The 16,412-nt window shown below is 45.9% G+C and overlaps 1 protein-coding gene across 1 annotated transcript in view; it reads left to right on the top strand.

Moving 5' to 3' along the window:
* The window catches only part of MYO1E (myosin IE), a gene marked incomplete at its 5' end in the record, with an annotated part of 187,763 nt that overhangs the window by 62,030 nt on the left and 109,321 nt on the right, over positions 1–16,412 (top strand). The window contains one exon of the mRNA XM_087859163.1: positions 15,507–15,650. Within this exon, the coding sequence (XP_087715289.1) occupies positions 15,507–15,650 (144 nt within the window). The remainder of the gene's footprint in view (positions 1–15,506; positions 15,651–16,412) is intronic.

Raw genomic sequence — 16,412 nt, 5'->3', positions numbered from 1 at the left:
TGCTGAAGGCCAGGGTGTGGGGCTCGTCTTGGAAGCTGGCTGTGAGGAGCACCGGGAAGGGGACGGGAAGAGGCACGGGTACAGTTAGCTCCAAACCTCTGCCTTCCAGCTCAGTGAGGCTTCTCACCGCACCCATTATCCTTCCACGAGTCAGTCCTACCAGTGTGCCTGAAATGCCCCTGTGTGCAGAGTGGCCATCTCTGCCCCATTGCCAAGGCGGTCCTTCATCCGACTTGCCCTGTGGGACCTAAAGGCAGCTTCGGGGGCCATACAGGACACCTTGCTGTCAGACGACGTGTCAGCCTTGGGGGAGTTTCCAGAGTGGAGAATCTACTTCTTTTGTCTTCTGCTATAGCCTCGAAGGAAGCTGCTGTGGGTTTCTAAACCCACCAAACCCAAGGACAGATCTGGACTCTGTGACTGTCTCTGGCCAAGTTTTTCATGTTACATGGGGATCAGAGAACGTCCCTGATTCTTTTGAGGCCAAGGGAAACAAAGCACCTAACATAGCTTTTGATACATAGTAGGTACTCAAGGAAAGCAGTGCCCATTCCCGGTTCCCTAACCATTGTGCATCCCCCCTCTTGATGGCAGGGGTTGCCCCTTCGATGCTATATTACATTTTGCAGAATACAGAGAGCAATGGCATTTCTTGGACTTTCTGGAGTTGTGAACTTTAAACTGGTGGGACCCACCCATGGCCCGTAATCACATCAGACATGGTTAGCTTGTGTTTTGTTTCCAATTTTAGTGATTACGGCAGCAGAAAGTTACTACTGGGAGGCAGGAGCACCATGGAATTCTGCAGCCAGAGATCTCTAGTTAGATTATAGCTTTCCAATTTCTGCTGACCTTTCCCCCCATATTCTGGAGTTTGCCTTTACCTACTAGCTTCCGAGTTTTAAGCCAATGCCAGAACTTTGCCCCGCCCCCAACAGCCCCCTGCTTCCACCACCACCCATAAATAGAGGCCTGTATGTTGGGTGAAGGCAAGGGGTCCCAGGAAAGTGATCCCTAAGGTGTAGGGTCTGTGTACTTTTGCAGGCAAGATAACCCCCCGGGGAAGGCACATTTAAAACTTCTATTTCTGTTTATCTTAATATTAAAAACTAAGGAATTAAGCTCTTCAAATATTTAATATTTGGACGAACACCAGCACCCTCATGCAGTCTGATTGCCAGAGGGTCAAGGTTCACAAATGATAATGTTTTTTATTTGAGAAATTTAATTTTTTTTTAAGATTTTATTTGACAGAGAGACACAGAGCATGAGCGGGGGGAGGAGCAAGGGGAGAGGGAGAAGCAGGCTCCCTGCTGAGCAGGGAGCCCATGCCAGACTCCATCCCAGGACGCTGGGATCATGGCCTGAGCCGAAGGCAGACGCTTAATTGACTGAGCCACCCAGGCACCTGAGAAATTTAAAATATTTACATGCCTGGACTTACTTGTTCTTTCCAGAAGCTCTGTGGGTGATAAAAACCTTTGCTACAGGTTTGCTCAGGAGGGGCTGGCAGCAGAGAGTTGCAAAGTACTGGGCAGGGGTCAGAAGACCTGAGTTCCAGGGCTGGTTCTATCACTAAGTAGCTGGCACCATGGGCATACGTCACTTCCCTGGGTCTCAGCTTGGAGCCTAATGGATAGGCGACGCCCCTTCCAGCTCTAAGATTTTAGGATTCAACATGTAGATCCAGAAGCATTCTGCCCCATCCTTACCCTTTTTCCTTTGCAGTTGGTTTGAACACCTTGCTTTTTTCCTCTACGGTATCAATCTGTGACTCAGATGGCCCTTCCTACTTCCGTATAGGATTCCTTGTAGGTAGCCTCTTCAGTGCCATGCGCGTCTTCCCTGGCAGCCGCTGTCTTTTCCTGCTCTGCTGGATCCCTGCGTAGATCCCTGTTCTGCGTCTGGGTTCAAATGTCTCACGTATCGTGAGATTATGTAACGCCGGCGCATCATGAAACCTTAAAAGTCCCGCATTTCTTTGTTGAATCCTGTCTCTGCTGTTATCGTCTTATCAGCCCGATCAGACGGTGTCCCAGTTCTGTCTTGAAACATCAAATATCCAATCAGAGCATGATTCCTGGCTCCCAGTGTCCCCAGTTCGCTTGCTGTTATTGACAACTTACTGTTATGGACAAGTTCGCACTTATGGTGGGCCAGACCGTGTAAAATGAACTCTCCATGCGTGACCTTCATTAATTCCCACAAAAGCCCTGAGTGGTAGATACTGTTATTACCCCCATTTTACAGAAAAAGAAACTGAGGCTTAGAGCTTGGAATCCCTGCCATGCTGTGTTTACTAAATAGGCTTGAAGCACTTAACTTCCTTAAAAATCTTTTTAGTCTTAGGGGTACTAAGATCTCTATTCAGTTAGAATCTCTTCCCCTCAGAGAGAGAGGGTTTTCTCTCTTCATCTGCTTTTCTTTACCTCCCTTCCCAGTTTCTATAGTTTTCAAAATCTGTATTGGTTTACAGTGGAGACTTTAGTCAGGATTTAAGCTGGTCAGAGGAAGACAAAGTCTACCTGTGGGCGGCCTCCCCCAAACCTAGAAGGACGCAGTAACGGGGGCCCTGGATAAGCACAGAGTGAAACTGTGCTCATCTCCCAAATTGGTTTGATTGCAAATTCATCCCCGTAACTTGCTTATTGAACTGGGGAGGGGGGGTCGCAGCAGATGGGGGGTAAGCCCCTTGGAAGTTCTGTAGGCAAGGGATACGTAATACAGGAGGAGATCTGTCTCTGCTCCTCCTTGCCGTGCAGACACCCACGCCCTGGTGCTGGCCCAGTGCGGTCCGTTCCGGGTGTGGCTTCTGAGAGATAAGCCGAGAACAGGGCAGGTCAGGAGGAGACCACGCCTGCTTTGCTGTCCTCCCTGGGGCTTTGAATGGCATTATCAGGTGTACACAGGATTCTCCCCACGCCCTTCTGAATTCCTTCAGCCCAGCCGCACTTGCCCTTTCCGGCAGTCCAAGGTGTGGGTCCTGAGAAGAAATGGCAGGGTGGGCTCTGTGTCCTCTGCCACGTGATGAAAAGGAGTGAGAGGGTGGACCGCGTGTTTTATCTTCGCGCCCGGAGCTGTTCTGAGCCTTCTCTGTTCTTGGTGACACTGATCAGCAGTGTTGATGATTCGTGGCTGCTCTGGTGGCTTTCCCCCCTGAGATGTGCCCACAGAACCGTCCTCTCCTAGCAGTTTGTCTCTTAGTAGCCCCAGATCTCTCTGAATCTGGTAAACATGCCTGTTTACACCCAAAGAAGCCCCTAGACCCAAAGCCTTATGGCTACATTTTGCTCCTAGAGGAACAGGGCATCTGGGTGCTCCAGGTCAGGCTGGATCAAGCAAGCAAAGGCCAGGATGTGCCCATGCCAAATAGAGGAGGGGGTGTGGAAGGCATTTCTCACCTCTGTACTTTCTTGTTCAGTGTTGGCTACTGACTGTGTGCTCAGGGGATGCCCCTCCTCCCTGAGCTCTGCTTCTAGACTCGGTATTCCCATGGCTAATCCATGACGAAGGCTGCCCGTGTCTTGGGACACCCCCGATCACATTCCCGATCCTTCTCTTAGCACATCCTGAAGTAGCACCCCTAAGTAGGAAATGACAGATCAACACCTTCCCTGTTGTACCTCCACTTAAAATCCTACTCTTTATTCCCTTTTGGTGTTTCTGCATGGGCTTAAAAAAAAAATCCAGGTAAGAAAAGAATTCTGTCGACCTTTTTTAAAATTTTTAAATTGAATTGTCTCATTCAGATGTGCCCAAACAGTTCATTGTCCTGCAGAATCAAATAATATTAAAACATACAATCAGTTGATTATCTTGGGTTGTCATACCTCCACCATTTGGCATGACATAAATAATGCATGTTTTGCAATCAGTATAGAAAGATGCTGTAAATGATACTGACTCCCGGGAGACTATTTTTAATCAGGTTGATTGCAACTCCGCTATAGTCTGTTGGCGAGTCTTTGCATATTTATTTTTTCGCAGAATAGCATTTAAATTAGGTTTTTTTTTTTTCTTTCTTGGTACAGAGCAATAGTTCATTTTATGTGTCAAGAAGTTGTTCGATTACCTCCCTGTTATTTCCAGTTCCATGAATAATCGGAACAAGAACCATTGGTGTTGGCATTTCTAGCTGGGCTGCCTGCATTATGACTTTGGTTTCAGTTCAGTTAAAGAAATTTACTAAACAGCTACCATTGCCTCACTGACTGTAATTTTCAAACTCCAAATTAGGACACGTTAGTCGGATAAGATTTTATTTTCTTGGTTTATCTATTAATGAAAGTCCTGTCGGTAGAGGTACCCAAACCCTAAGTTACATTTAGGTATATGGTAGCCAATAGATTGCCTTCACTGTGGAGAATAAAATTCCGTGAAACGGACCTTGCCCAAGGTCACCGAGGTAGAGTTTGTCCTTGAACTCAAGTCTGTTGATTCTAATCAACGGCTGGATTAGTAAGAGCAATTCCACTCCCCAACCTTTGTACTTGAAAACAGGAGCGTTGACCGGGAGGCCCCTGAAGGGACTGGTCAGTGCTCGAGGATGTTGTCAAGCTGGCAGAGCCACAGCGGCAAAGACGGAGACTGACGTCTGTGTGACGCGCCATCATTTGTTCTGTTAAAATGTATACGTACAGGGGCGCCTGGGTGGCGCAGTCGTTAAGCGTCTGCCTTCGGCTCAGGGCGTGATCCCGGCGTTATGGGATCAAGCCCCACATCAGGCTCCTCCGCTATGAGCCTGCTTCTTCCTCTCCCGCTCCCCCTGCTTGTGTTCCCTCTCTCGCTGGCTGTCTCTCTCTGTCAAATAGATAGATAAAATCTTAAAAAAAAAAAAATGTATGCATAGAGGCAGAACTAAAAGTAGCATTTTTCTGATCGGGGGATTTCATACAATTGATTGATTCCGTGCTGTGGCATGGAGTGGCCTCATCCTTTGGTTGAGAGTAGCCTGTTTTCCTGACCTGCCTGGATGACAGTGGACAATTAAGAGAAGGAGACTTGTCTTCAGGGGCAACATCTCTTCCCTTTGATCTCCCAAGCTGGCGGCCATAGGAAAGCTTTGGAAACGTCTTTCTTCCTTGGGGCGGACTCTGGGCCCAGATACCCCGTTTCCCCCCCGACAGCTGCCACAGTGAGTGCACCTGGCCCTGAGATGAGCTGAAGAGGCCTGGAATTCATCCGCCTGACTAGTACTGGTGGAGCACAACCAGGTACCAGGCGCTGCCCTGCCTGATGGGGACACGGCAGGGAGCAGATGTGCTCCCTAGGCCGATTCCAGGGCACCGAGCGTTCTCTGACTCAGCCAGGGCCCTGTTCGAGCCGGCCGCTTGCCCTGTGGGCTCCTTGGTGCTGGGCTTTGCACAAGGTAGCCTCCATACTAATTATGAAAGTGTCTGCTCCGTAAAGTTGTGCGGATGGAAGAGGCTGATTCAGGGTGGATGGTAAACATGCAATAACACAATTACTTTTAACTTTAGAATGACTGCCATTTGCAACAGCCACTTACCGTACAATGAGAGGCAGTGGGTATGATGGTTAAACACAAAGATTTGAGAGCCTGATGGCCTGGGATTGAAACAGCTGGACCAGTTACTTAACTTCTCTGTGCTTCAGTTTCCCTGCCTGGTAAGGTGAAGAGGAGCAAATAAATTATCATGTATAAAACGTTCAAAGCAGTGCTGTATGTGATAAGAATTAGCCGTTGCGTGAGAAGAATACAATTCTCCCAAAGGGGCGAGAGCCCCCATCCTAGATTTCCCAGAGACGGAGAGGGAGAAGAAAGAACAGCGCTTCCCAGCTTCCCAGCTCTTAGATCATGCTCCCCTAGAGAGAAAGAACAAATTGCAGGAGCCCAAGAGAGAGCTACCTCCGTAGCCTCAAGACAAGCCCTCACCCTGCGGGACCACTAAAACGCCCCACGTGTGGCTTGGAGGGTTTTCTGAGGCGAGAAGACTAGAGGAGGGGTCTTGGAATCCCCGATGGAAAGTGCAGAGGATTCGGAACATGAATACAGCGTAGTTTCTGCTTGTGAAAACAAAGCCTACGCTCTCACCTACTATCCAAAAGGGAATCTAGTCTTCCCATGCAAGATTTTCCACAACAGAGAACAATACAGCTGGGAAGTAGAACAGAAGCCATTTAAATTCGCTACGGTTTGGGGCGCCTGCCTGGCTCCGTCAATAGAGCGTCCGACTCAGCGTTGTGAGTTCAAGCCCCATGCTGGGTGTGGAGCCTACCGAACTTCAATATAAATACATGCATCCATACATACGTACCCTACCGTTAGACTTGAAATTAGTGAGAGGGAGCCCAGGAGAGAATGGCAGTGGGCCCCCACGTATGAAGCATGGCACCGAGGTGGACGGTGACAGCGTGATGGACAACCCCACGGTGTGTATTTCAAATTGAACGCCTTCAGTATTATTTTAACACACACGGAAGAAATAAAGCTAACGCACCAAACTGGTGATTTTATGGAGATGATTGTTTCGGATTTAGTCAATTTAAAAAGGACAGTTCATAGAAATAGCTGAAGCATAGGAACCGTATGGAAAAGTTGTGAAAGGGGGCACCTGGGTGGCTCCGTCAGTTAAGCCTCTGCCTTCAGCTCAGGTCATGATCCCACGGTCCTGGGGACCGTGCTCAGTGGGGAACCTGTTTCTCCCTCTGCCTGCTATTCCCTCTGCTTGTGCCCTTGTCTGCTCTCCCTCTCTCTGATAAATAAATAAATAAATAAATAAATAAATAAATAAATAAATAAATAAAATATTAAAAAAAAAAAGTTGCCAAAGTAGTTAAAAACGACTCTGGGTTTAGGAAACCCTGGAGGACAGCGTCTGTGAATAAAGGTCACAACTCACTGTCATCCCCCAAGGTGGATGTATCTGGGAGGGGGGAGAGGTGGAGACGTTCCTGTTTCAAATGGTCTTAACACTGAAGGAACTTTTAGGTTGAAAGAGATACAAATCAGAACATGCCCCTCGAAATCAGAGAGGAAATTACCTTGGTGCTGCAAACATTTTCACAGGGAAGCCTCTAGAACTGGGCAGCCATCAACCCACCAGTAAAACTACTACACAGTTCCTGAAGTGACATGGATACATGGTGTGATGCTTCCAGAATAATGTAAATCTTTGTAACATTTCATATCCTTGTTGCTATTACACAGTGACTTCATATTTGTAAAGTGCACGGAACGGTGCCTGGCCACTTCTAATTGTTACGTGCCATAATTCATCAAGCCCAAAGATACTACTGGTTGTAAGAGCCAACATTATTTTATTTTTCTGCTTAAAAAAAAAAAAAACAAAACCCAGAAAACGAAAACCACTGTCAATTAAGCTGTAACACAATGTTGATTATAAAAGACACATCTTGGGGTGCCTGGCTGGCTCATTCCATGGAGCGTGAGACTCTTGATTTGGGGTTGTGGATTGGAGCCCCGTGTTGGGGGTAGAGATTGCTTTAAAGAAAAAAAAGACATCCTAATTACAGAATATTAGGATATGAAGAAAATGCATCTTGGAATTGATGAACTGTGTTAACTGTTCATTTATAACATCTTCGATTTACACTGTTCCTTGATACAGAAAAATGGTCCTTTGGGAGCAACGTTTCAGGCTAAGTGAAAGAAAGGCTGCTTCTTTTCCTGCTGGGGGTCCCTTGCTGTTTAAAGACCATAACTGCAACCCGGGATGGGCAATAAGATTTGGAGACCTGAGCTGACACGGATTAACAACAAATATGGAAAATAGTGTTGTGTGTGTGTTTCATTTCACTTCACAGAGTACTTTCCTGTCCCTTATCTGATCTTTTTTCACTGAAAAAAAAACAGTATATATGTGTGTGCACATTTTATAAATATATGCTCAGTAGAAAAATAAAACCACACAGAAAGGACATGTAGAATACAACTGTAACCTTTTAACAACCATATTTCCCACAGACACTTCATATAAAAATATCACATATGCAGTTAAAATTTGGGCACTTCACCATCTCTCATTATTTGTTTACAAACTTTTTTCCCTCCCCCCACTCAGTGTTGCCCGCCTGGTTTGTACCGTCCACACATTGCCCTCTGATTATGTCATTGCATAAAACCAACTCTACCCCGAGAGGCATTGGGGGTTGGGGCCATTGGCAGTCTTACTCGATCTTCAGGACCTTCATGGCAGCCCCTGGGGGGTCGCGTGATGGCAGGAACCTCTTTCTGTTGAGCAGGCCGTTCAGAGGTCTGAGAGACGGAGTGATCTGTGAGAGACCTGCGGGTAAGTAGCACAGGATCCTGGCTGGGAAGGCTTGTCCTTGAAAGCTGCTCATGACTTTTCTGAGATCAAGTTGGTCCCAGATAGAGCCATGCAACCCGAGACAGCCCGGGTTCATGCCTCACGTTCCAGCTTTATTATTAACAACACTCCCTTCTGCACTCAGAGTGTCCCTGTTTAGATGATAAATTACGTCTGCTCTAGTTGCTTCCAGAAGATTGAGTCGGGCCAACACTGGCTAGGAGGCTGCTGGCCCTAGGGATCCTGGAGTCAACATCTATCTACACTTGGCCTTGACGATCCTGTTGGAAGTGAGTTCTGGTGTAGCAGAAAGAATAAAGACAAGGAAGTCAGCCCTGGCCCTTTGTCACAGGGATTAACTGAGATTGTGTTAGTGGAAATGTTACACAAATATGGAACTTTTGGTCAGGTCACCTATACTTAACATGAATGATAGTTAATGAGCACTTCTGTATTCCTTGAGGGCTGCCCACACTGTGTGTGCAAACCCCAGTGTACTTTCCCTTCCCCAGCCTTTCCAAGCAGAGGCAACTTGGTACATTATAATCCCAGGACTCACTTTATCATTTGTGAAATAGTGACAGAGGGATTATAATATTCATGTCTTGCAGGGCCGTGAGAATTAAATGAGATCATGTAAAGTACATCAGCACATCTTTATGGGTTCAGTAAATGTTAGTTCTGTGTACCCCAAGGATTGAGGGAATTGTTGGCTACAGACTGCCTCACCCCCACCCCACCCCCCTACTCTACCAGAAACACTTCTTTGCACTCCGTTCACTGCAGTTCAACATACCCACACATGCCTGCTTCTAACATACATGTTCGCATCACCAAAATAGTGGGGGGTCTGAATTCCATAAAGTTGAAAGACATTGCAAGCCCAGTATGGGTTTACAGTGCCGGGCTCAGAGGAAACAAATATTTATGGTTGATTTTTTTTTTCTCCCATCATGTGCCACAGAAGTGTTTCATTCCAGTTAAATAGCAGAACTTCAAAAGGTAGAAATCCTAGACTGTCAATTAAAAGATTAAAGTACAACAGAGAGTTCTGTTCCTTTCCTGTTATGACTCACTAGGACAGAAAAATCCCATTAAAAAACAAGCCCCGTGCAACAGCAGGCCAGAGCATTAGCCATTGTCCATTGTTCACACTCAGAATATGGTTTATCTGCCTTTTTAGGGTGATACACTTGAAACATTGGGAGTATTCTAGTCCCAGATTTTTGGAAATCAGATCTGCTGTCCTGTTGTGCTCGGGGACCAGCTAAACATCCCGGACATGATGATATCTTGTCATCCAGGCAACATCTCCCAATCCACTGTTCGAACCTGGAAGGGGCACAGAACCAGGCTTACAATGATGATCCCAGCTTTGGGATGGGCCCTTTCAACACCCCAGCATCACCCCCAGAAAATTCTCGAATGTATCGGCATCCTTTTCAACATTTCTGTTTATTTGGTTATTTTACTAACACATGCCTATATGGTTAAAAAAAAAAAAGTAAACTGCAGAAAAGTTTAAAATGGAAAGTAGAAGCCACCCTTCTCCCAAAACCCCAGGCTTTCTTCCCTATGGAATCTTGTGTATTTTTCAAGAAAGCAATTAAACACATGTCTTTTAAGAACTTTAGACAACAGCAGTCATTCTATGCTTCAGTCCACATATTGATTTTGTTTTCATGAAACTGGGTGTCTTGAAGATGTTTCTCTGTCAGCATAAACAGATTCCTTTTAACGACTGCCGGGACTTCTTTGTAGGGTCTGCCATACTCTCATCCGGCCCCAAGTCATGTGTCCAGTTTTCCCCAACACAAACTTTGCAACAGTGAGCAGGCTTGTACATACATCATGGCATACACACTTGGTATATTTTAAGGTACATTCCTAAAAATAATTACTGGAACAAAGACTGTGACTTTTATTTTTATTTAACTATATATTGGTCTGCATGATTAGAATTTTGATACCTATTTCCACAATGCTCTCTAAAAATACTGTGCAGTATACTCTTCCTGGAAGAGGGTAAGGTATTTATGATCACCCCCTCCCAGCCAGGCCCTGCCCAACACTAGGCCTATTGTATTTACACACCGCATTTCATAGCCTCCCTTTTCTGGGTGTCTGAGGGTGTTGAAGACTGGAGTTACCCAGTATATGGTCTCCTCCTCGCTCCTGGATGAACCAAAGAAGGAAAACGCTGGCTGAGACACTAGTGAGAGTGTCTGCAGCACCGCGGCTGTGGCAGGCCAGGGCTCCCCCAGAGCTGAGGGAAGGTAGGGTTTCAGTGGAGAATAATCCCTACCGTTGTGTGCTCACTCACCTTTGCTCTTCCTGGTCCCCACCCTGGTAAACACACACCAGTGAGGGACACTCCACCTTTTAAAATCAGAGTCAGCGAGCGGCCTTCTTCCTCGGCGTGAGGGACTCCTGCGTCTTGGTGCCGTCACATAAATGTGAGGAACAAACCAGACCATTATGTGGACATGGGTATACTCCACTTTCTAGAACTTGTGTGTGATTGCTTTTTAATAAACTGAATCATCATTAGAAACCACATGTGGAGGGGCGCGGCGGTGGCTCAGTGGCTTCAGCAACTGACTCTTGACTTGGGCTCAGGTTGTGATCTCAGGGTCGTGGGATCGAGCCCTGTGTCAGGCTGCTCGCTCAGCTGGAGTCTGCTTGAGGTCTTCCCCCACCCCCCATGCTCGTGTGCACGCGCGCTCTCAAATAAATAAATAAATAAATAAATAAATAAATAAATAAAATCTTAAAAAAAGAAAAAAAGAAGAAGCCAAATATGGACCCAAGAAAGTCTGCATTCAATCCTTATTAATGGGAAATAGCTCCCTCCCTCATAATTTGTAGAAACTGTCAGGGCTAAGAATAACATTTATCATCATCATTATTGTGCTTTTTATGATCATTTTTATTTCCTAGTTCGCACATCAGCAGCTATATTCCTTCCTTTGTGCAGTGAGGCCGTGCTCTTTAAGGACTTTTGAACGTGTAATTACTGAGTACCCCTACTTGTTTAAAATGTTCCTATTTTTAGTGTGGAAACAAAAGTTGAGCTACCTACCCAAGAAGAAGCCCACAGAAGAGAAGGAAGCTGACTCTTGTTAAGAGGGGATAGCCTGGTAAGCCAGGCCTTTGCCAGCTGAAGAACATGGCTCTTCTCACACAGATGGGGAAGTCCCTGTCACTGTCCTTCCTCGTCCCAGCACACATGGCAGCCAGTCCTGCCACCACCCTCTCAGTCAGGAGGGGCAGGAAGAAGCAAAGGGGTGAAAGTTATTTGTCAGAAATACAGTTCATATTCTTGCTGTCGTAGCACAGTAGTTTGTGGTCTGAAGGTCACGTCCAGCCTCTGCTTCTGGGAACATTGTGTAGGATTGTAAAATGATAACCATTTCCCACTGTGTTCCCACTTGCAGGCTGTCCGCAGCTGTGTTCCACGGAAGACCTCTAGAAAAGTCATGCTATGATCAAACTCGATTGTCCCCTATAGAAAAACAGAAAACAGCTTTCTGTTTCACTGTGGGGAACTTTCAAGAAAGGATGAGAGCCTGCGCATCTGTGTTCGGTTCCTAGCTTCCCTGACAAAGTTCTCACCCTGTGCTAGAATGGCCCAGCCTAGCCCTGGCCTAGCTTTCATTTACCTACGGGGTGGATTCTGATCTTGTCCTTGATAATCCAAGCAGGTCAGTTTTCCCCCAAAGACTCTGATTATTCCCACCCTTTCTAGCTACTTTCCCTCCCTCCCTTTACCTCATCTGAATTGTTTTTTAGAGGGGGGGTGATATGAGGGAAGAGGAAGGAGAAAGGAATAGTAAGGTGGGGGTCATTAAAGACAGAGAAGTTACAATTAGAAGACCTTGGACCATTAACAGTTTTTTTCATTAGTAAAATAGAGATAATCATATACAGTATGGGGAATGATTGTGAAGGTTGAATGAGTTCCCATATATTATTTCCTCGGGGAAGGAGGGGCAGAGAGGTGAAGGAGGGAAAAGATACATGTGACCAGCTGGATATAGGAAATGCGTCAAATAAAAAATAACTCCCGTGTTTTAGTCTTTGATGCTAGGAGAAAGTGGTCATTAACTAAGATTATAGGTCTCTGTAATGATGTATTGGGTTTGGGAGACAGTCTATCATTCTGTGGCCATCTTAAACTTAACAGGTGGAAATATCCAGTAAAGTCGCCAGGGAGACAGTGTGAAGAAACTATGATGTTTGAATGAATTTGTAATCATAGAGACTTGGGTTCACATCTTGCATTTGCTGCTTACTGATTGGGAAGTCTGTTTCCTTCTACGTAGCGTGGGAATCTTAACCCCTCTCTCATTGAGTTGATTGCAATAGTAAAAGGAGCAGCCGCCGCAAGTCAAATGGCTGATTGCTTTGCTTATAGTAACTGCTCGGTGTCACTATTGGTTCCTATCCTCTTATGGATAGAGGTCTGGAGACCCACATGTGGGACTCTGGTGTCGAGGGGTATTTGAGACCCTGAGAGTCAGTGAAATCCACAAGGAGCCCTGTTTTAATGAGGAATCGCTGCCATTAGAAGGAGGACAGTGCCTCCGAAATGGGACAGCCGGTAATAGATCACTCTGCAGTGAGACAGAGAAGACAGTTGGACTGGATACCAACCCCAACTTGGGTTACCTTGAGAAGGCAGTTCCTGTGGATCAGTACCAACACGTACACTGTGACACAGAGCTCCTCCATTTCTTGTCCTTCACGGAAGGTAAATAACAGCTTGTTAATACCCTTCTGTTTTATTAAACCGTGCTTACGTTTTTCAAAGAGAAAATAACATTTTTGGCCTCTTAAGAAGGTGGATATTTTTCGGGATTAAAAACAACCAAACATACCTACTGGTTAGTTACTCTGTGGCCTTAGTTTTCTATGCAGAATAATTTTTGTGAGTGCCCAGAGAATAATCAAGAAAAGAAGGGAAGGCAGAGGAGGGGAGGAGTTGCCAGGAATCTTTATCTGGTTGGCAGTAGACTGTGGACATTTGATTGAGATCGAGTGAGTCATGCTTGTAGCCAGTGCTTTTTCTCTTTTTCTGCTTTGCCACAAGAGGAAGAAGGTGTGGTGAGGTCAGGGGTAGTTTTGTGGAAGTGATGCTGCATGTGGTTCTGCAGAAGCCAAATATATAAAGAGTCCCTGTGCAAGGCAGCATGGGTAGCAAGCCTTCCAGAGCCCTTCTCTGGAGCGTCAGCCCATGGCACTGGTTTCCTGGCTGGTTTTTAAAAACTGCTTTTCCCAGAGCCCCTTAGAATTGCTCTTATAAAGGACCCACGTCTCCTACAGAGAAGACATTCAGCAATTTTTACAAGTGAAATTTAAAATAGTATTTATCTTGTTTCCTTCCACCTTCCCTTTCTCTTGAAGAACCTCCTTATGACTCTTTCTCATCCTATCTTTGTAGTCTGAGCACGTGGCCTTTCTAGACACCCTTATTCAGAAATGTTTCTCTCCTTTATCTAAACTCCCCAAAGCAGTGAGCTCCCAGGAAGGGGGCAGGAGCTGAGTCTCACTCAGGTCGACGGCTAGCACACTCGTGTAGCAGGCGACCTCTCCAGTAAGATGCATGAAGGGTGTGAAGGGAAGGGAGGATCTTATCATGTATCGTTTGCCATTATCTCACATGTATTAGATTGTTGCCCTAGTGAGTGTAGATTACAACGACTATCCCTCCTTGTCTCGTCTTTTCCGGCAAATGAAAAATATTTTAGATCCACTTCAAATGGCACTTTCTCCAGGAAGTTGGTTCTGTCTTTCCTAGGACAAAGAAGTCTTCTGCACTCCGAAACACCCATTTGACACGTGTTTACGTATTAACTGTTGCTGAAGCATGAGTTACTACTTCCGTCAATATCTAGGTGTCCGTCAGTGGACATGAGCTCCCCGAGTGCAGCCACCATGGTGCTCCCAGCCGCCTCTAACTCCAGGACTTGGCACATAGCTGAACATACAGGGATCCCAGTGCAGAAGTGCCAGGTGGAAGAGGTCCTGCAGGCCACAGGGTGGTCAGAGCCGTTTCTGGTGTTAGGTCGTAAATCCAGGGAGCAGACAAGGTCTACAGCTTCATGTCTCCAAGGAGGCCGTGGGGCTGGATGAGGTCGTCCCGGCCACAGAATGTTCTGTAATCACATTTAGGCTATCTTGTCCATTTCCTTGTTAATATCAGTGATCAGCCATCAAAATGTAGCTTATCTTTTGAATCTGGAAGGCCAGTATTACATTGACAGTGATAAGTTTATGGAGGGAAAATAATTTAGATGGCTTGAGCAATTAGGCCAATGTGACCTAGCCATTGTGTGATACATATTGCTTCTGCTTCTGAGTTCTGTCATACAATTTGCAAAACAAGTCCAGAAGGTTTCTGCTTATTACAGAGCAGTAAGGTTGAAGGAATTACTGGAGGCCATTGATCATTTTTTTAAAAGGTTTTATTTATTTGAGAGAGAGCATGAGAGAAAGAGAGCAGGAGTGGGGTGAGGGGCAGAGGGAGAAGCAGGCTCCCCGCTGAACAGGGAGCCCAATGTGGGACTCGATCCCAGGACCCTGGGATCATGACCTGACCTAAAGGCAGTTGCTTAGCCGACTGAGCCGCCCAGGCGCCCGTCCATCGATCATTTATTGTGTTATACTCAAGATACTCTTTGGTACTTTATATATGTTATTTTATTTAATCCTTACAGCAACTCTATGAAGTGGTCTTAATTTCTCCCATTTTACAGATGAGGGAAGAGCAGCTTAAGTGACACAGTGAACCTATATAACTTTTCCTCACTTCTCTTAGTTTGTAGGTGGCAAAGCTGAATTTGAATCCAGGTCTTTTTTTTTTTTAAGATTTTATTTATTTATTCGACAGAGATAGAGACAGCCAGCGAGAGAGGGAACACAAGCAGGGGGAGTGGGAGAGGAAGAAGCAGGCTCATAGCGGAGGAGCCTGATGTGGGGCTCGATCCCACAACGCCGGGATCACGCCCTGAGCCGAAGGCAGACGCTTAACCGCTGTGCCACCCAGGCGCCCCTGAATCCAGGTCTTTTGATAACAAAATCTTTGTTCTGCTCATTCTGCAGCATTTGATATAAGGAATATTTGGGAACTTCGTGGCTTTTTAAAATTTTTTTTTATTTTTAACACCAGGAGAAAATAAAGCATCCTAATAATTGTGCATTCTCTGTTCGCAGGGAAGCAAAGGTGCCTACCGTTACCACTGGCAGAGCCACAATGTTAAGCACAGCGGTGTGGATGACATGGTCCTGCTCTCCAAGATCACAGAGAATGCCATCGTGGAGAATCTAAAGAAGAGATACATGGATGACTACATTTTTGTATCCTTTATTAGTTCCTGTGGACTTCTCTAAGTAAGACGACCATATCCGCAGTAAAATGCGATGTATTCCCAGCGTGAGAAGATCCATCTGAAATTCGGAACCTGACACTAGGTGCTCAGGTCCTTTTCACCGTGTCAGAACGTGGTTTTGTGTTTTTTTTTTTTAAGATTTTTAATTTATTTATTTGACAGAGATAGAGACAGCCAGCGAGAGAGGGAACACAAGCAGGGGGAGTGGGAGAGGAAGAAGCAGGCTCACAGCAGAGGAGCCCGATGTGGGGCTCGATCCCATAACGCCGGGATCACGCCCTGAGCCGAAGGCAGACGCTTAACCACTGTGCCACCCAGGCGCCCCCAAAACGTGGTTTTATACTTTGCTGTCCCTTTGCGGAGGTTGTGGGAAGGGCAGAGATGACACTAAATTATTTTCCTGGCATTTCACAAAATCGAGATGCAACCAGTATTCTTCTGTTTCAATCGATGGCGCTGTACCTTTGACGGGCTTTAGCCACGCACGTGGTGACTAAAACGTCTGCTGTTCCTAGGGAAAGTCCTGATCTGCAGAGAAGTCTGTCGATAGAGCTGCCTAATTGCAAAGCAGACAGTTAAGTCCAGACCTAAAAGGTTTTAAAAAGATTGCCTCATGCAAAAAATATGCAATTTTGCCAGGTTTTCTGCATTCTTGTGTTTACTAAAGGAAACACGAGAAGTGAAGATCAACTATTGAAAAAGCCTGACATTCTTGAGTTGTTCTTTATGT

This window comes from Ursus americanus, chromosome 36, assembly GCF_024610735.1.
Source record: "Ursus americanus isolate L20-20 chromosome 36, mUrsAme1.1.p, whole genome shotgun sequence".
NCBI lineage: Eukaryota > Metazoa > Chordata > Mammalia > Carnivora > Ursidae > Ursus > Ursus americanus.
The sequence above is the reverse complement of the archived record's forward strand: the minus strand, read 5'-3'. Positions and strand labels throughout refer to the sequence as shown.